The sequence below is a fragment of the Olea europaea genome, chromosome 1 (assembly GCF_002742605.1).
Source record: "Olea europaea var. sylvestris chromosome 1, O_europaea_v1, whole genome shotgun sequence".
NCBI lineage: Eukaryota > Viridiplantae > Streptophyta > Magnoliopsida > Lamiales > Oleaceae > Olea > Olea europaea.
The window spans coordinates 27,925,350-27,945,220 of record NC_036237.1 but is presented as its reverse complement, the minus strand read 5'-3'; the positions used below and the strand labels follow the sequence as shown (position 1 = coordinate 27,945,220).

Here is a 19,871-nt window from a genome sequence, read left to right as displayed (position 1 = left end):
AAATTGAGTGTCTCAAGGTGAGGTAAACTTGGAGGCCTTTGATATCATATATTTTGTTAGAAGAAATAATGGATTTTAACTTAAGCCTCTTGGCAAAATTTATCAATCAGTTATAAATAATCAAAAGCCAGTTTGAGTCCCATCGTTCTCAAAAAATGCATTTTCAAATAATATGTGGTAAAAAGATAAGAAAAAGTTTTGAATTTGTGTATATTATTTTATTGAAAAACGTTTGATTGAAAATACGAGAGAAAAAATGTGTTTTAGAAATAATGGAGATCAAATAATTGCTTAATCATACATTTTAATGAATTCACAAGTATTATTTACTTATTCATTATTTATTTCTATATATTATTTCTTTCAAATAGAGGCTAGGTGACTATTAAGCTGAGATAAAAAGTAAACTCTAGTGGTTGATGAAATGATATAAAGTTTGATTAATGAAATGATTTAAAATTTGAATATTAGCATGAAATTTCACTATAATTTAGAAGTAACCGGGGTCAGATGATGTGGTGTTTATGATGAATTTCCTACTTGATATTAAACAAATTTTAAAAACAATTTGCTTTTGTTAACTTTTATATAGAAAATCGAAAAATTTTCGAGCCATTTTTTTTAACCACTTATTATAGGGTTGATTAATATTTTGATAAATGTTAGATAAATTTATTATTTTTGTCAAATAATAATTTGTACAAAGAATTATTGAGCTTTAGATATAAATTTGAGAAAATTGACAGGCATTTAATATTCAATAATTCTGATTAATATTAAATATTATATTAATTAGTAAAGAAATTATAGTACTGGCCCACGGCCTATTATTGTAGTTATAAATTAATCTCCAGACTTTTGTGTAGTTGCATAATAAGTCTTAAAAAATTAAAATCGCCTAAATTACTAGTAAATCATCACATATTGTAAATCTCTTGACAATTTAACCAAATTTAAACCGCTTCTAATTGATAAATGACTATGCAACTCTAAGGATCAACTTACTTTTTAAATTTAAACTTAGGATTAACTTGCTACTGAAGCAATAGTTTCAGGACTAATATTGCAACTTTTCCGAAATACCGTAATATGGAGTATATAAATGGACAGAGGAGTCGGAGAAAAATCACTGTGCTATTTAAAAGAAAAGGGCAGAGAAAGAATAGAGGGGACATGGGGAAGAAAATACGAGTCTTTTCATACAGTGTTTTTCTTCTTCTGATCACACTTGAATCATCCTTTGCTTCATCTCTTTCGCAGTCAAACTCAAATCAGGTAGTTCTTCTCTTACTTTAAGATGAAATTTAATTTTACGGGGAAATAAGAATTCTTCAAACGAAGAAATTGAGTTCAATTTTAATCCATCTATTTGGATTTGTTCTGTTTCTCTAAATGTAGTTTATTTACTCTGTAGTGCTCAAAATCTTGATTACTTTTTGTCAAATTCGTTCTTTAAATAATAAGTAATTGAGGATTTGGTGTGAAGACGAGGTAAGAAATGAAGAAAAAGGTTGAATATTTAATGAATAGAAAATTTGATTGATCCTTTTATGTGAATTTTTGGGTGTTTAGTTTCATAAGATCAGGGCCCATTAAATTTTTTCCAAGTTAGAACTTTCTTATGTTATACTATGAAGTTATGAAATGCTCAGTTAATTAACTTTTTTTGGATGGTTTGGATTCTTAGATTTGCAGTGACGAGAAACAGGTTAATGTTTTGCTTTAGCAACTTGTGATCATCTCAACTGGATTATTAGCAATAAACTAATTGTATGAAAGAATACTTATGCGTCCGTATATGTACATGAGATATGTTTTATTGAATGTCTGAATAAATGTCATCTTTCTACACTTATTCATGTGAATTCACATGTTTCAACTTAATGTGCTGCAGGGTATTGAGCATTCTATTTCAAGGTAACATTTTCTTTCACTTGATGGAAGTTCTTACTTGTTAATTCCTTTTAAGATCACTTCCTGTGTCTCAACTGTCAAAGATAAATCTAATCTTTGGACACTTTACAGAAAAAATGCTCCCTGTCCTGTAGTTAGGATTAGTATTGGCTAACTTTTTCCTTCCTTTCTTTTTCGCTGGTTCTACATTCTTCCATTCTATCCTATTCACTGATACTAATCCCTGCATTAATAGACTGATGGTTAAGTAATTTAACTCTTTCTCAAATAGAGAAATCCATGAAGTGAGATCAATTCAATTAAAATTTATCGAGTCACTCTAATAAAACTTGGGTTAAGGTTTGAGTTGGTAAGTTTTCTTCCTTTTGTCACTTAGAAATCTTAAAGAAGATCAATCTCAAGTTCCTGAAGTTCATTGTTCCAGAGAGAGGAGTCGGGCTGCATGGAAAGTTATAGAGGAGGTACTATCAAATACTTGATAGTTCTGTAGATACATTTGAAGCCAACCTTTAATCTGCTCTCCCTTCATTAACTTTAAATGTAATTAATGTTGCAGTATCTTATGCCATTTTTGGAACGAGAGAAATATCAGCTCTCGAGCAAATGCCGACTTCATCCAAGCAATGATATCTTTAGAGATCAAGAGGAAAATAAGATTCATGTGGATATAAATGAGTGGCGCTGTGGGTACTGTAAGAAAATCTTCCGAGCAGAAAAATATTTGGATCAGCATTTTGACAACAGACACCTAAATCTTCTGAATATTGTATGTAAAAACGTCTTTCCTCATTCATTATTCTAGAGCAATACCATGGTTCTATGGATTCAAAACTGCTGGTTGCTAGTATTTTTGGTTGTATATTGCAGTCAATTATGCATTTTACAAATTCTCGGAATAACTTCTCTCTATTTAGCTTACATTGTTACTTTTATATGATATGCTTCGACTTTCAATTGCAAACTATCAAAAAAGAAAAAGGAGAAGAAAAAAGAAAAAAGAAAAAGAAGGAATTTTAACTGGTTAACATAAAGACCCTTCTGTTTTTTGCTAATTTTTTTTTTCATTTGTTGTACATACTCCTTGATATACATATCATAGTTATGTTGAGTTGACGAGTATAGTTGAAATTATCGTTGAAATGATGTTTAAGAAAATTTTTGTTTGCAAGATGGATAAGCATACGGGTTTTTAACAAGAGCAAGCATTGTTCTACCTTCTAATTGTTTGTGTGAGTTAGTAACCAGAGAGAGTGGTTATGCTTTCCAATTGGTGTCTTAGCCCTTAATCTTCATTGTTCAACTTATAAAACCCTAACAAAATTTCACGCTGTTTCTTAATATGATTGAATTTATAATAACTGTTAAATATGTACTGTAGAATTGGTCTATAGGAAATATACACAATCACCTCTATGTGATACTGGACCGGAGAAAATATTTCCTATTATATTTCAAATTTACATATAAACTATATGATTTTAAGAAATTATAAGACTGATATAGTTCTTTCCCATCTGTTCCAGTAAATAAAACCGCTCCTTTATATCCTTCCCAACCTAGATCTAGGATTCTTCCTAGCCTCGGCCACTGTATTTATACATTGTTTGAACATTTAACCTCTTTTATCAAAATTTTTGGTACCCCTCCTTATTAGTACCCTTTTACATTTGTCACATCACAGTTTAGAAATGTTATGAGTTTGTACTTTATCTGAGTGGATGTGGGTAGGTAATTTGATTAAGATTTTTTTGTGCAATTGGAATATCTATCCCTATCCCCTTTTATCTGGCAGAGTCATTTTATGTTTTACACATTTTGTATAAATTTTGATTCCTCTCATATAACCCTCAGCTTTTTTCGCCCTGGTCTTCCTAGTTTGGTTTGAACCAGAACAAATACAGAGGGAGAGAAGTGAATTACTTTCTGGAATAATATCACCCTAGTCCCACAGTAAAAGTTTTGGCTGATTCATATGTTGCACACTGGAGTTATTTTTGTCATTGGAAAATGGTACCTTCAGAAGATAGAAAGTCGTCAGGTTCCTGTCTCGAGATTCAGATCACAATGAGAAAACCAGAACATTTCTCAAAACTGCACATCCAAAGCCTTGTATTGATACTAATTATGAAGCATTGCTACTGTAAAGTAGTTTGATTATTTGTAACTTTAATGTAGAGCCATCTGAAATTACCCCACGTGCCGTTTCAATATTTCACGTGAAAATAATTCCTGTAGCTGCAGCTTGCATCATAATTTTGAGTACTGAAGAGGTTGCACTATGTTTTAACATTCACAAGGTGTTCAAATCATGTTACTGTTTAGGCATTTACGACTTTTTCCGTTGTTTAATGGTTTAAGGATTACCCTGAATCAAGAGGCTATAGTAATAGCTCTTCTATTAAAATATAGCATGTTCCATATTTTATGACACACTGTGTGTGGATTCAGAGTGGCAGCAAGTGCTTAGCTGATGTATGCGGAGCTTTGCATTGTGACCTCGTAATGGATACTCAATCTCGTAAAACCAAGTGCAATCCTGCTGCTGCTGCTAAAAACCATCACTTATGTGAGGTTGTCCCCGTGTTTGTGATCTTTCACATTATTAGCATGTTTGGTAGGAAGGATTGGTATACTGCACGGTACTAAGAAAATATGCACTATTTGTTTGTTATCCCCTGGTTTAAATCCGTTTCTTTCTTTGCAGGATCTTGCCGACAGCTGTTTTCCCGTTAATCAGGGCCCCCCAGCAACTCGTCTTCATGGTACCATTTTCTAACCCATAAATACTTCTTCTGGCTTTAATTTTCCTGATTACCCCCATTAACTTTCTTTATGATGTTTGTAGAGTTATTTTTGCGCCAGTTCTGTGATGCACACACTTGTTCTGGAGGAAGAAAACCCTTCTCTAGGGGAGGCAGGGTAAGGCTTCACTCAGTAAATACCCCAGTTTGGGTGCTATAAATGTAGTTGAAAACTCTTTCGAGGAAATTATAAAAGAGAAAGCGATTTATGTATAGAGGAGAGATTTTTTATATTCTCAAGGTGTTGTGGTTTGCATTATTGCATTGTCAATCTCTGATAGAAAACTTTGACTGGTTTGCATATGCACTATTGAACTATTTTATCTAAAAGTTTGATTCAACATGATCCCTCACGTGGCCTGCCAGAAATATATATTTTCTTCAAAGGCATGACAGATGCATAATATTTATACATGGTGGCAGTAAAATCGTAAACTCAGAACCTTTGCTTGCTTTGATACCATTTTGAACCATCTCATCTAGAAGCTTCAACTGCCAAAGAGTAGACACATTTATATTTTTAATTTAGTCTTCAACGAATTTACTAACATGTCTTTTTAGGCACTAATATGGCCATAAAATTTGGTTGAGTTGAATTGATTTTTCCCAACAACAGTTGGATCAGCCTCTTACGGCTTTTTAGGCATATTGGATGCCCGGCATATACCTTTGTGGAATTGGTTTATTTCGATCCATCTATTGAGTATTTTGCACTTTTTCATTCTTTTTATCATCGTTTTCCATCTAATTCTTGTTGTTTCACCTTTTTACATGCAGAAGCATACAAGCATCTTCTACCTGGCAATTTCAATACTGATTTTGATGTTCCTCCCAATATTTTACCTGATTGTTTATTTGTACCAAAGGTTCCATTCTAGTCTCTGAATTCCCAAACTTTTACATGATATCAAGGAAAGAATCCAAGCACTTTTGCTCTAGCTTCTGAAGATTTTCTTTATACATTGCAGAGAAATGAGAACGGGAGGGCAACAACTCAAGCGCATCTCAAAACCTGGAAGAAAACCAAAGCCTTCTTGATGGTAAGCAATTGAAATTGCTTCGAAATTATCCGATGATGAAAATTTAAATTTGGGCTCTTAAGTTTCTTGACTTATTTGTCATTTTGTTTCATTTTCTTTGTAAGTAAGTCGCTCGTGTTCCATGTTGTAAAAGAGAACCTGTCCGAAAAACAATCATAAAAAAATAAATAGATTTCGTAGGTCTTATCCTAATTAACATGATAATTTGTTCTGGAAATAAATTGTAGTGCTTAAATCAAGAGTTGAGACCAATAATTTTAACCTTTAAGCTTCATATACAGTTATGACGCTTCGTTATCTAGATTTCTTATTTTCTTATGGAATCACTCAGTCTCCTCAACACTCTGGATATTTTTCACCACATGGAAATTTTTTTGATACTTCAACTACCACTTAATTAATGTATCTTTGTTTGTCCTAAATAACGGTGTGGAAGAAGTTATTATTTGAACAAGAAGATTGGCTGGCCACTAGAAAGATTAGATTTTCTGGTGCACAATTTCGTCTACCGGAATCACACAAGGATGTATTTTTAACTGAGATTACTGCCTTCAGAATGTTCCCTTAAAAATATATTGACGGTATGTAACAGTTTTGAAACAACTCTTTTGTTCTTGAAAGTAAGAAAAGTAACTTACCTAAACATGTTTGAAAACAAAAGTTACTTAACAATTACTTCTTTTTAAGCTTATTAGCCAAACATGCTCTCAACTCGTCCTCTAATTTGTCTTTGAACGATATGTTGCGTTGAAATATTCGTTCCCAATTATGAGCATATTACATGGGCACGACATGCCTTTATCGTGTTCTTTTCCTTCCATTTCAGGAAAAACTCTTAGGCATAACATACTGGAGCAGATGGGGAATGAACATAAATTCAAGTTCTGAGGTACTAACAAGTGTATATCCTTCAATAGTGTTGCCTGTTGAAGTGAATTTTCAACATCGGCTCACAATAGCTCGCAGGAAAATCAGCTGCATTTTTTGGATTTTGTTGGTTTTAAGATTTTCTTCCCCGAATATGAACATTTCTCTTTAACGTTAAAAAAACATAGAAGATGCTTGAAAAGATATTTTGATAAATGGATCATAATTCTGTTCATAAAGTATCTTCCGACTCGGGATTCAGGTGCCTCTTGAAATTTTTAAATATTGTACATTTCAAAATGGTGTCTATTAAGTTTGAACAGATGTTCATCTGTCTTCATTAGTTTCAATTTTCTTGGCCTTCTGCATTATGCTTAAATTTTATTTGATTTTTACTTCTTGTTTCTAAATATCGTGTTTGCCTATGCTTAAAAATCAGTACAAGTTACTTAAAGAAAACAGTTGTATTTAGTTGATTAAAAATTTAGTATGTTTTCAAATCTGTCCCCTTTTACTTTTCAAATTGATAATTATGTTAAATTTGATGGACTCTTGCATTTAATATTACTTCAAGGTTAACAGACGTTAAAATAAAATGAAAGTTCAGCGACTAATTTGGAACGATTAAAACTTGACAAACAAAGTGAAATATGGCTAACAATGTTTGTAACCTGCCCCCAGGGGAATAACCCAATGGTACAAATGACAGGAGTGAATGACAGGAGTGAGGTAGTTTCAACCTTGTCGACAGCCGCAGTGTGAGGGTTCGATTTCTGAGATATTGAATTGAACTCTTTATAGACACAAGTGTACGGACCAAATTTTGTTCTCTGGTCTATTGAGGCACATCTCGCGATTTACCTCCGTCAAAATGCTCTAGGGGCGAGGCGGTGGGGCCCTCAAGATTGTGGTTCAACCTTTCTAATAATGTTTTTAACCCCTAAGCAAAAACTGCATCTTGGATTCTTGGTAAATTCTGAAGCTAAATTACAAAGCTCTTGTTTGGTTTAGCTTAAAAAAAAAAATGATAAAAACTTAAATCAAAGTCAACGTTAATTATACATCTGTTAAATTTTATCAACTTTTACTTACATTTTTCTTAAACTTTGTTTTTTTAGCAAAATCAAATAGGGGTAAAAATTCATCGAATAAAACTCTAATTCTCACAAATTACAACATCTATCCATAAATAGAAGCCTGCAACATACAACATCAGTTATAATTCCTAGTTTATATTTCTTCTCAGTTTTGAGAATATACATTTACAATACATTTGATAGATAGTTTGAATAGCGCTAGACAGTATTTGAGGGAGAAAAGAGAAGTTAAGTTGTATTTGTTACACCGTTCCGCGCACTTATTTTTCTCATCTTTGTGATGAAATACTGCCACAGAGACCAAGTTATTGCCAGAACCTGCACACAACAAACATTTTATCAACTTGAATATTCTTGATCCTCTTGGGCTTTGAACATTGTCTCCCTCGTACCAGACAAAGCTTCAAACGCTTGTTAGCATAGAACTCCAAGCATGAAAAACAACGGAGAAAAAGAAAATCATGGAGATATGACACCAAAAGCAAGGGATATCAATTCATTCGATAATAGAAAACCATCAGGATCGCTGAGCCGAAGGAACCCCAACACCTTATTCATCTTATGCTCGTTTGATAGCAAGAAACTATATTCATCAGATGTAATATTTCTCCCATTCGAGTCTGAGCAGATCATATGCCCAGTTTCCACATATGGTCTATAGACCTGACAAATTGAGAGCAGAAGTGAACCACCAAAGGCTTCACCGAAAGACTCTAAATCCAACCCACGAGCAGTTCTGAGAGAGAGCATAACAATATCCATTGCCAAGTCTTTGTAATCAGTAAAACTATCCTCAGAATGATTCACCGGTCCATCCTCTAAATTCTGCACGTAACCCATATAATCTTTCAACCTCCTCGGCCTAGAAAACCTTACTCCGCCAACGAAACTGGCTGACCCGAGTCCAAAACCATAGAAAGATTTGTTCTTCCAATATGTAAGATTGTGCTTGCACCGATAACCTTTTTTACAGTAACTACTGATCTCATAATGGTCGTAACCAGCATCCCTCAGCATTCTTGAAGCCATTTTGTAGAACTCAGCTGACTGATTTTCTGATGGCAGAGGAAATTCACCTGGAGTAAACCTGCAAGCATGCAAATATTACCCAAAAATTTAATCAGGGAAACTGTAACATATTCAAACCCCAGACTAAAGGTTTAGCACTTTCATTGCATCATGTTCTAGCAATTCGATTCTTAAATTTAGCTGATAAATCACTTACAGTGTTCCAAACTTTGTCCCTTGTTCGACTTGCAAATCATAGACGGAAACATGAGTAGGCTGGATTTGAATAGCGAGCTCCAAACTCTCTTCCCACATATCCGGAGTTTGGTGAGGGAGCGAGGAAATGAGGTCCACGCTCCAATTCTCAACCCCACACGACTTCACAATATCAACAGCCTCGTGAATCTCCTTAACTCCATGAGCTCTCCCACAAGCTTTCAACAACTCCTCTTGAAAAGCCTGAACACCCAGAGACACTCTGTTCACACCCAATCCTGATAACTGCTTCATTTTTGCTCCATCAAACGTGCCAGGGTCCATTTCCATTGATATTTCAGCATTAGCACACAAACCAAATTTCGAACTAAGGGTGTCGAGAACTAGAGCAACGAGCTTCGGTGGAACCAACGAAGGCGTGCCGCCACCAAAAAACACCGTTTCAAGAAGTGGGTTAGAATCAGAACTTAATTTGGTGGCCTTCATTTCTCTACAGAGAGTTTCAACATAGTTCAATATACGTGGATCCTCACAATCATCGTTTGCCGTTCTTGTTGAGGACGAAAACGAAGACGAGGAGGATGAGCCAAGAGCAATGATGGGGAAATCGCAGTAGTGGCAACGTTTTCGGCAAAAAGGGAGGTGAATGTAAGCCGATGTAGGGGGGAGTTTATGTACTACTAATAACGAAGACGGATTGGCTTCAGCATACATTGACACATTTTGTCGAACATTTTGTAGACATGCTTGTGTTAGAGCATTTGTTATCACAAAGCGCGAGAGCTTTCGGTGTATGTTTGTGGTGGGAATGACTGTGAATATGGGAGAAAATGCTGATTTCAGAAGCATATTTACGACTGCAATCTTTCCGACTACCGCTTATATTCTGCCGATGACACAAAAACATCGTATTACAGAGTACTCTGTTGTGGCTTTATAATTTAAATTATGTTTTAATAAATAACAATATTAAAAAGAAATAATTAATCCAACGGAGCCCAAAAAAAAAAAAAAACATTTACGTAATCATCACTTGTCCCGACGAAGTTTGGTCAGGCACAGGGAGACTGGATAGAGATTGGATGCCATAGCCATTCTATGTGGAGCACCGGCACTGCCCTGTGTTTCTTCCTCGCAAGAAATGGCAGCTTATCCAAGAATTAATTGTTCCAATGGTAATTGTGCATAGGTTCATGTTTTTGATTGATTAAAATGTCGAGTTTTGATCACTGAATTTAGATCCATATCTTCTATTGCTCACTGAAATTTAAAATATCAAATTTTAGTTATTGAACATTTAAAAATATTGTACGTTAATCACTAACATAAATGTTGAAATTTGAAAAATGCCAAGTTTACAACGAGTAATGTACAATATTTTCCTGCACACCTCACACTAAACAGGATTCCAGTCACCAACCCATCTTGTTTCTATACTTACAAGAAAGTACATCGTAAACCCCACATCTTCCTTCCCCATTTAGTTAAAAAAGGTTTAACCCTAATTTTGAGAGCCTCCACTATCCCGCTCTTAGAGTTTTGTGAGGGAGATAAATCGTGGGATGTGCCCCAACAGTCCAGGAAACAAGAGTTGTCTGTACACTATACCTATAAGGAGTCCTTTACACCACTTAGCTATGTCCCGAGAGCTCCTTCCCCACTTAGTTGCTTCCATGGTATGTACGTATATTTCAATTTTCATTTAAAGATTCAATAAACCCTTTTGGAATTTTTTGGGTTCTTGATTTTGTTGTAGAGGAAGAAATTGAAGTATTCATTTTGGTACTTCTCACGTATTAGGAACCTCATTCGGATTTTATTTTTTATTTTTTTTATGTTGTTGATTTTGTTGTGTAGGAAGTGGAAGAGACTTACGTTATGATTACGCCTGATGGGGTTCAACGTGGCCTTGTAAGAAACTCAACAAAAATTCATCTAGTTAAAATAGTAGTAAAAAAGTTCAGTTCTTGGTAAATTTAGAGTAGAAGTGCATGCTTTGGAATTTTTTCTGTATTTGTAAGTTGGAGAGAGAATTTCAACATTTGAGAAAAAGGTGATCTCCCGAGAACGAATTCATCGACAAAATAGAATCAACTTGAATTCGGGGCCTAGGCCCCAATTCTTGACTGGAGGGGACACCAATGGGAGGCTCGTACTATGGGCTATTAGTTCAGTGGTAAAGCGCGCCTCTAATAATTCGGGTTTATGTTTAAAGCATGAAACTCTTCCAGTGTCCCCAAGAATTGGCAGTGTTTTGTTTTCTTTAGTTTTTGGGAAGAAGAGCTTATATAAAATTTTGTGTTTTCAGTAAATGTCGTGTTGATTTTGTAATGTATGTCTGGGAAGTTCAAATGGATTCAATGTGTTAATAAGCTGCCAGAAATAAGAAAACACAAAGCAAACTTACATATTTATATGCATTCTTTATATGGTAGGAACATTAGGTCGATCAGCAGTTGAAGGGAAGGGTCAGCAATATAATTAGGCTCTGTGTATTCCAACAGGAAGCTGAATTGTTATAGTAATTATTGTAAAAAGATTACTCAATTTTAATCGATTACGTGTCATTTACAAGAAAATTTGCTCAATTTGCTCATCTTAATTTGAAAACTCTTTGAGATGACTAAGTTATTTATACAACCTAGTTGTGTAGTTCAATAATGATTGTAGGAGCACTATAAGGATCTGCAACCTAAGCCGTTCTTCCCTAAACTGATTGATTACATTACATCTGGTCCTCTTTTGTGTATGGTATGTTTCTCATTAAACCCTATTCTCCATAAGCAAATAATTAAGTTATATTATTTACTTGTTTTCTGAGAAACGAGTGATTATTTTGTTTCGCAAGGCTTGGGAAGGTGTTGGCGTTGTTGCTTCTGCTCATAAAGTGATTGGTGCAGCCAATTCACTTCAAGCTGAGCTGAGAACAATCAGAGGAGATCTCGCTATTCAAACTCGAGGTTATACCACTAAGGATTTAATTATATCAATTCAACATTAATCGGAACTTTAAGGTTAATGCTCATGGTTTTATGCTATTACATAGGCAGGAATGCGGTTCATGGAAGTGACAGCAAGCGTGAATTAGATATATTTTATGCATAAGCAAGTTTCCAGTCAAGATTTATGGCGTAGAGAATTCTCTTCATTTACATAACCCCTTCCTAACCTTCACTGTTTAAATGGTTTAAATTGATTCAATGTCAAGCTAGTTACATATATTTTGCAAGGGAGGGTCTGTTGAGTAAATACATCTTTAAATTCGAGCACATGCTATTTACCTTTATCCTTCACAAGCTGTGGATGTTACTTTGAGGTCTTAACCATTCTCTATTCATCCGTATCATGCTAACTTGCATTATTAAGGTCTCACAAATTTGGTACTTATTTCTAACTAGCATGTTAAAGTACACGCTACTGCACAGTACATTTAATGTGCTATAACACGAGTCACAAGTGCTTTGAGGTAAGGTAACAAGTAGTTCTCATACATTTCAAATTTCTTGTGTTTATGATGAAATTTTTGTGATTTTTGTGCATACCAAAGGTCGGGTTTCAGTGTGACAGTGTTAATACATATTTATGTTTCTTTTCTTGCCTTGCAGCTTTCTAGTTCAAGGATGAAGAATTATGTGCATGGACACCAGTTCTAGAGCCATGGTCGAGGGAGTGAAATTTGACTTCTTAGACAATCGTGTTCAAAACTCATTTTTGTAATTCAATCTCAATTCTCGTGAGAAAGTAAAAAACAAAAAAAAGTTAATTTTGTTCCATGCTTGACCAGCCATATTTTGTAGAACTTGTTTGTCAGAAGAGTGACTCGAGATAATTCATTTCATACAACAGTCGGAAGAGAAATGTAACGATAGTTAAATTTTTGCTATGCTCTCAACTTGTCATTTATTAGAGGTACTTGGTAGTTGTGATCTCAAAAAAAGATGAGTAGAGAAAAATTAATCTGTCAAGTGCTTAGCAGCTGGCCATTGCCAGGACTTGGTGAAACACTGGTAGAAGAAAAAGCACTGTCTGCCAACATATCCACCCCATTAGGTGAGCTTACTGAATTTTGTTGAGAGTTGTTGTATCTCGAAAACAGGTAGAGAACAGAAAGGTTTTTAGTCCCTTGTTCTTTAGAGGTGTCTGTAGATTCAAAGCTACTAGAAATTGGTAAAGAATTAGTCGAGGAAAAATCGACCTCCATGGTCTTTGCATCCTCAATTTCCATGGTACAATTTACATCTGTCCCTGTCGAATTCTCCTGGGCTATGCTAGGATTGCGAAGAGAGCCTTGTTTAAGCTTTAAAAGTGTAGTTTCTGTGCCAATTGGAAACAAGTTAAATGAGTCTTGACCCCTATTTTTAAAACTCATTTTCAACTACATATTTCATCAACTTTCGTTAGAAATCATGTGAACGGAATACTACCATCATATTCTTCAAGTATATGCAAAACTGCATAGTATCTGATATTTCTTAGTCTCTGGTATTTGATATTTCCAACAGGGTCACTCAGAAGAGCAGCCAGAAAATAAAAGAATAAAAAAATAAAATAGATAAAATGAGAATCGCTCTTAATTTTGTTTACTAATTTCTGTAATACTGATAACTTTTCAAATGCCCAAACGAAAACTTCCCAATTTTCGTGGAGTAAACTCCTACTTTAGAACGATATTAATTCAGGAAGGAATAAAAGTGGCAGTTCACCAAAAGAAAAGATCAGAAATGTATTAGTATTGACAATGGCCAGTTCCTATACAACAAATCAAAGAAAAAAACATACCATATATCGAAAGAGTAACTCCAACAATCCTAAGGAACTGATTGATGATGGCCTCACTCTCCCCAAAATTTTCCCACTCTCTATATCTCTCTAAATAGTATGTACGTTGTCAATAGGGCAATTTTCGAATTTCACGTGCCAAAAAGGGGTGAAAGTGATGAGAGCGGGAAGTAAAATGAAGGGTCGGATCCACATAATAGATCAAATAGCAATGACAAATTTACACAAATAGCACTAATTGGGCCATAATAGGATTCGACACTCTTAAAAACTATTTTAGCATTACCTTAAATTTTTTAGTGCTGCTCTACGTCCATGGACAGGCAGCATTATTGTAAACTTTTTTTCTTTTTTTAGCTGTTTTTCCCCAAGTACATAAAAATATACATTGTGAGGGCAGCATCTACTTCATTTTATTTTATTTTGTTGGTGGTATTTTTGTCATCTTCCAATCATAATTTGTCAAGTGTCTATTTGTTTGATTTCTAGGAAAAAAATCTGTACCTATGACATTGTTCTTTTTTGAGAGTGGGCACTAGCAAACAAGGCTTAAATTCTTTTTTTGAAGGGCAGGGTTGGGGTGAGGTGATCCTACTAAATGTAGAATGTGACATCACTAAATTCCATTAACACAATTGTGCATGTTTAGTACTAAAGTACAATTTTAAGAAAATATTATGATTTTCAAGACAATTAATGTTTTTTTGGGTTGAAATTAAGTGAAAGAATACGTATGGTTTTGATTTTGGAATTTTTGCACACCGTTAGGAAATTTTCAGGATTTTAGGCCATGTCCCAGCCAGTTCAAGTCAATCTCTTTTCAAGATGTCAAATTATGATTTTTAATGTAGAAAAATTCAAGATTTCAAGTGTGTCATTTTTGTGAAATGTATTTCTTGAACATGCTGACCCTGCAAATTGGACTCTTCACGTGGCCAACTGCGAGCTATTCCACTTATTCCTCCTTGCACGCAATAATGAAAGGTCAGGCATATACGATCGGTACCAGTGGTGGTGGTGGGAGCCGCATATACTCCGATGATGAAGTCAGTCGATGGTGGTGGCGGTGCCGAAATGCGCGATACTAAAAAGGGGGAGGAGAAAATGCTTTTTCTTGGTTATATGGTCAAGACCTTGGTATTATAGGCAAAGGGTACTGCCTCGAATATACGGGTATTTGGAAGTGTCGTACGCACTTCGACTAGCTGAGGCGGTGCGGTGTGCGTAACAGAACATATGTATTTTCTCTCATTTTCACATAATGGTCTAAATTGTAACATGCTAGGATGATGATGTAAACCTATTTTGAATCTTAAATTTTTATAATCTTGTTCTAATTGCTCCTAACATTTGCTTGATGTTTGATTACTTGTTATTGTATTAATTGTTGTAGTATTAATTAAAAAGTAACATTGAGACAGAGAGATTGTTGGACATTGAAGGGACATCGGTTGTCAACGTGAGCAAATATGTCCTGGAGCTTGATTATAGAAATTAAAGAAGACATTTAGGTGAAGTCAAAATCTTAATACTTGTTCACTTCAAATATTCTTGAAATTTAGTCAGTCTTAATGGCTTTAGTTTTAGAATTATGCCATTTGTATACTTTTTTTTTTTAACATCGTGGTTGACATCATTCATGTTGTCAATAATTGATTGGATGAAAAAACATTTTTATTTTCAAATTGTCCAATGGTGTAATGAGACAGCAAAATGTAAAAAATGGTTTAAAATATGATATACATCAAGCATGGTTGTTCTTAATTATTTGTGACATTTTCAAGAAACTCTCTATTTTAAAAGAGCATATCATATAATTTAGAGAGAATAATTTTAAGTACTTCAACAAACTTTTTATATTTAACACTTAATTTTACTATTCTAAAAAATTATTTATTATTTTTTCTCTTTTATTTTCACTAGATTTTTTCTAAATTATTGTATTATTTTTTCCATTGAAAAACGAAATACTTTGATTGCATTTAATTATAGAGAGTGAATTTGGCTCTAATTTTTATAGTCAAACTCACTATCTAAATTAAAATGTTAATTTGAACAGTCTCTTGAAATATAATTTTAAGAACCAACTCTTAAAAATAAAGAACATATTGTGTTTAAGTTGTGTCTTGAAAATGCTCTAAATTATTTAGTTTGTTCAAATGATAAAAAAATTGTGTGTCCCCAAAGCACTATTGAATCAAGAAAGTCAGCAAGGAGCATTGATGCCAACTCAAAGCTTAGTAGAAATAGACGTGAGTCACAAATCCAGCTGGACTACAGATTCTAGTTGACGAAGACTCTAGAAGAATTGCTGGGAATATGCTGCTGCATAGCTGGAGTTTGTTTTTTTAAATTGTGTTGTTTTTTTTTTATAACTTATACCAACTTGTATAAAGTTATAGTTAGAGTAGATTCTTTCCTCTCTATAAGTAGCCAAGGCATTGTATAGCAAATACACGAAAGAAATAAATGAATACAAATTGATATTCTTCTCCATATTGCTTTCTTTATTGCATATTTTCTGAAACAATAGGTCAATCATCATAGAATGCGATAATACTTATGACTTTGGAATTGCTTGTTCATGATTTGGGTGATTGCGTATAGATAGTTAACATGGATGATACTTATATTTTTACAAAATAAATAGTAGAAGCTCGAAGGGAGCGTGACATGACATCTCATGTAACGATAACAGACACTAGAGGACTTCAAGCTTGAAAACCCGAAAGCACACGAAAGACTAATGGAAAAATCAGAGTTTAAGTTATTTATTCGAATAATGCTTAACAAACATGAAAACAAACAAGGAAAAAAAGACCGATGTGGCAACTCATGATTAAGTATTTTTATGTTGTATTTTTTTTTCAATTTTCAATGAGAATCTGCCAAGTATTGTTTGAAAATGAAATTCTGTCATTGACTCTGATTATGTAGCATGGTGGTATTTATCCATGGATTTGAAGCTTCTCCACATCATTTTCAAGCATGTTCACCCATGCTTCTATGCCATCCCCAGTTTTAGTACTCATTAAAACTACAAAATTCTTGAACGGCATAGTTGTGGTGCAGACCCATAATGGCTCTCCCCAGCCATAATTCACCCGGTAAACAGGAAACCTACACCAACTGCTAAAATTGCATAACTCTAATGATGGATCATTTAATTTTCTGACACGACTCCAATTCTCTTCATTTTTCTTTTGTCTAATATAATCGCCATCGATTTTTCTTATCGCGCCTCCCAACTTTGTTATTAGATCACCATATCCTAGGTTGCTGGGGTCATCAGCTGTGAATAATGTGAACGCGACGCTCCAACAGTTTCCAAAACCATGTTCTGGAAGAGGTGGGCTTGTTTTTGATCTTAGGTTAACTGCATGGACAGCACCAAACATCTTTTCCTTTTCAGTTTTTCCTTTTGCCATCTCGATGAAATGCCTCCAAATATAAGCTGACACAGCTTCCACCCGAGTGGGATTCTTCACTAATAGTTCCGATCCAACCACGGCTGCTTCTTTTAACGCAACAAGCTTATCTTTATCAAAGACAAATATTTTTGAGACAATCTTTTCGCTTGACATGGTATCGGTTGGTCTGAAATTATAGGTAGAGAAATCTTTCGGAGGAAAGAGGGCTGCGAAACCAAAATTGGGCTGCACAATTTTCGATTCTCCACGGCACGTGGCTGCCCAAGCTTCGATGAATATCACCAAGGACGCGCCGTCTGCTATTTTATGTGATAAACACACGCCTATAACGGTGCCACCACAATCAAAGAAATTGATTTGGATGGCTAGAAGAGCAGCCTCAGCATCAACGACACTGGAGGGTTTCACTGGCAAGTACTGCTGCAGTTTCTGCATATGAGGCTCTTCTATAACATCTGAGACGTTAGCATGAACCCTAGTTTCGATTAGTTTAGCGCCAGCGTCGTTACAATCCACGTAAGAATTTTCGTGAATTCTTCCAGCCAAAGGGTAGAATAAAGTTAAAGTGTTGGATAAAGATTGTTTTAGCAATTGAAATTTGTGGGCATGATCAGTATATTTGCGGCCTAATTCATCAGCTTGATAGAAGAAAATAAGAGGTACATAAACTGGTGGAGAGATTTGGTCTAGAAAAGAAAGCTTGAGAATTTTAAGATGTGGAGAAGTTGGGGATGATGGTTTAATCATATATTTAGAAATTATCTCTACGTTGCCTTCCATATTCTGTTTTCTCTGATTCATAATGTTTTGTTTCTGAAAATAATAGCATGCTTTATATGGGGAACAGAGGCAGGTCTGATTTGAAAACTATGATTGTATGCTCTAATAGAGAATGACATCGACATAATAATTCAAAAGAAAAAGGGAATATATATATATATATATATACACACACACGTCTCGTCCTTGATTATGATTCTTGTCAAAATTTTCTATTTGTATGCTTTCATGTGAAGAAAAAAAAATACTTTATTGTACATTTGCATTTATTGTCCTTTTAAAATTATGTTATACAAAATAAGTCATTTTATACTCTTTCAACGGACCTTTTGGACAGAAATTGTTATTGGAGACATGATGTGCTAATTAATAAAATGCAGAAAATAAAAATGAGTCAAAGGAAAAAAATAAAAAGAAAAGAAAAATGTAAAACTTTTATTGCTTTCCTTTTATATTTCTCTTCGTTCTCTCTCTCCTCCCTTTAGTTGGTTACATTGATCACTTGATGTAGCCCCCCGGGGCATAGTCTTGGTGCAAAGGATAGGAGTGAGGTTATCTCACGCCTTGTTGGCAGTCGCAGTATGAGAGTTCGATTCCTGAAACATGGAATTGGACTCACTGTAGGCGTAGTATATATGCGACTCTTATTCCCTGATCTGTTGGGGCACATCCCGCGATTTATCTCCCTCACAAAACTCTAGGAGCAAGGCGGTAAGGGTCCTCAAGGTTGGAGTTCAACCTTTACATTGATCACTTGATGTTGTTGCAGTAAAAGGGTGAAGAAAGTGTACATGTATTTGACAGATGGGGAGAATGTGTGGTATATCGTCATTTTTTTATTTTTTTATTTACTGATTTGGGTTTCATATGTAAAATGATTGTGGTGTGTTTATTAAAAAATTGTTTTAAGTAGTGTGTATATAATATGGTGCATAAACTAAAATAGTGGTGACAATATATATGATTAATTATATTCACATAATTTTTGTTAATTATCACATTTAATTACGATGAAAGTTTCGAAATACTGTATTTATAAGTCCTAAACTTTTTACGTCGCGTTTTTATCATTAGAATATTTAATTAATCACGACATCTTGACTTTATTAAAATCCTTTCTTCAAATATTTTGTTAGTACGAAGAAGATATTTTGTAACATTTTGAATTTTAATTATATTTTCATGTGAGATAAATTTAATATAAATCATTTAGCAAATAAAAGGGTCCATGACCAGTCACGTCATCATACTAAAATTCAAAAGTTGAAATGATAAATATGATCCACTTATTTGCATAAATTATTTATTTTGCATACGTATATTATTTAGAATTTATCTTAAGTTATTTGGGTCAAATATGTAAATATTTCAAAAGTTGATAAAAATATATCGATATTATACTCATTTTGTAACTCGTGCTAAATAAAATAAATTGACTCAAGAAGGAATAATTTTGGATTAGTCATATTAAAGTTATTTTGATAGAAATAAAAGTATTTTAAATCCTATATTTTATTAATAAAAAATATAATAATAATAATAATAATAATAATATCACTCACGTTCCTTGGAATTTGAAAACCACAAATCATTCATTATTTTATATAATAATTCATTTAATTAACCTTTGTAACTCCCTCACTCAACCGGCCCGTAAATTTGAAGCGTCCACCATGATTGATTTGAAATAAAGAATAAATTTAATTAACCTATTGAATTTCATTTAGATGTTTTGAATTTGATTTGATAAGCACACAACTGATACAAGTAATATATAAAATATGTGAGAAACTTTCATTTTACTCACATAGAAAAGTGGTATTTCACACATCTACACACGCTCATTCTTTTGAATATGAATAGCATTTTATTTTACAAGCCATTTTTCAGAATTTCTTTGGTAATGCTTTGTGTAAGTTATAGATTCTTATTTTCTTG

General features: G+C 34.0%; 4 protein-coding genes and 1 pseudogene across 10 annotated transcripts; 2 read left to right on the top strand and 3 right to left on the bottom strand.

The window, feature by feature from the left end:
* Positions 1 to 1,074: 1,074 nt before the first annotated feature.
* On the top strand, positions 1,075 to 6,982 carry LOC111399490. Of its 6 annotated transcripts, XM_023026859.1 has the most exons (10): positions 1,075 to 1,275; positions 1,892 to 1,917; positions 2,291 to 2,375; positions 2,471 to 2,680; positions 4,363 to 4,485; positions 4,619 to 4,676; positions 4,760 to 4,833; positions 5,493 to 5,581; positions 5,684 to 5,755; positions 6,582 to 6,982. In XM_023026859.1, exons 1-9 carry the CDS (start codon positions 1,090 to 1,092, stop codon positions 5,751 to 5,753), a joined length of 921 nt encoding a protein of 306 aa, XP_022882627.1. In that variant the 5' UTR covers positions 1,075 to 1,089; the 3' UTR covers positions 5,754 to 5,755; positions 6,582 to 6,982. The 6 variants fall into 6 exon arrangements, with proteins under 6 accessions (XP_022882627.1, XP_022882612.1, XP_022882631.1 ...); XM_023026844.1 differs by lacking the exon at positions 4,760 to 4,833 and having other exon boundaries at positions 1,895 to 1,917; XM_023026863.1 differs by lacking the exon at positions 4,363 to 4,485.
* An 800-nt stretch (positions 6,983 to 7,782) lies between these two features.
* Positions 7,783 to 10,125, bottom strand: LOC111399480 (oxygen-independent coproporphyrinogen-III oxidase-like protein sll1917). Of its 2 annotated transcripts, XM_023026822.1 has the most exons (3): positions 9,966 to 10,125; positions 8,945 to 9,829; positions 7,783 to 8,806 (listed from the first exon to the last, which is right to left on the bottom strand). In XM_023026822.1, exons 2-3 carry the CDS (start codon positions 9,790 to 9,792, stop codon positions 8,179 to 8,181), a joined length of 1,476 nt encoding a protein of 491 aa, XP_022882590.1. In that variant the 5' UTR covers positions 9,793 to 9,829; positions 9,966 to 10,125; the 3' UTR covers positions 7,783 to 8,178. The 2 variants fall into 2 exon arrangements, with proteins under 2 accessions (XP_022882590.1, XP_022882598.1); XM_023026830.1 differs by lacking the exon at positions 9,966 to 10,125 and having other exon boundaries at positions 8,945 to 9,928.
* Positions 10,126 to 10,806: 681 nt separating this feature from the next.
* On the top strand, positions 10,807 to 12,675 carry LOC111396317 (annotated as a pseudogene).
* A 107-nt stretch (positions 12,676 to 12,782) lies between these two features.
* LOC111406799 lies at positions 12,783 to 14,752 on the bottom strand. The gene is made up of 3 exons (XM_023036173.1): positions 14,729 to 14,752; positions 13,368 to 13,422; positions 12,783 to 13,257 (listed from the first exon to the last, which is right to left on the bottom strand). Exons 1-3 carry the CDS (start codon positions 14,750 to 14,752, stop codon positions 12,905 to 12,907), a joined length of 432 nt encoding a protein of 143 aa, XP_022891941.1. The 3' UTR covers positions 12,783 to 12,904.
* A 1,895-nt stretch (positions 14,753 to 16,647) lies between these two features.
* On the bottom strand, positions 16,648 to 17,933 carry LOC111396239 (vinorine synthase-like). Its single transcript, XM_023022647.1, has one exon. It carries the CDS (start codon positions 17,931 to 17,933, stop codon positions 16,671 to 16,673), a length of 1,263 nt encoding a protein of 420 aa, XP_022878415.1. The 3' UTR covers positions 16,648 to 16,670.
* Positions 17,934 to 19,871: the final 1,938 nt, after the last annotated feature.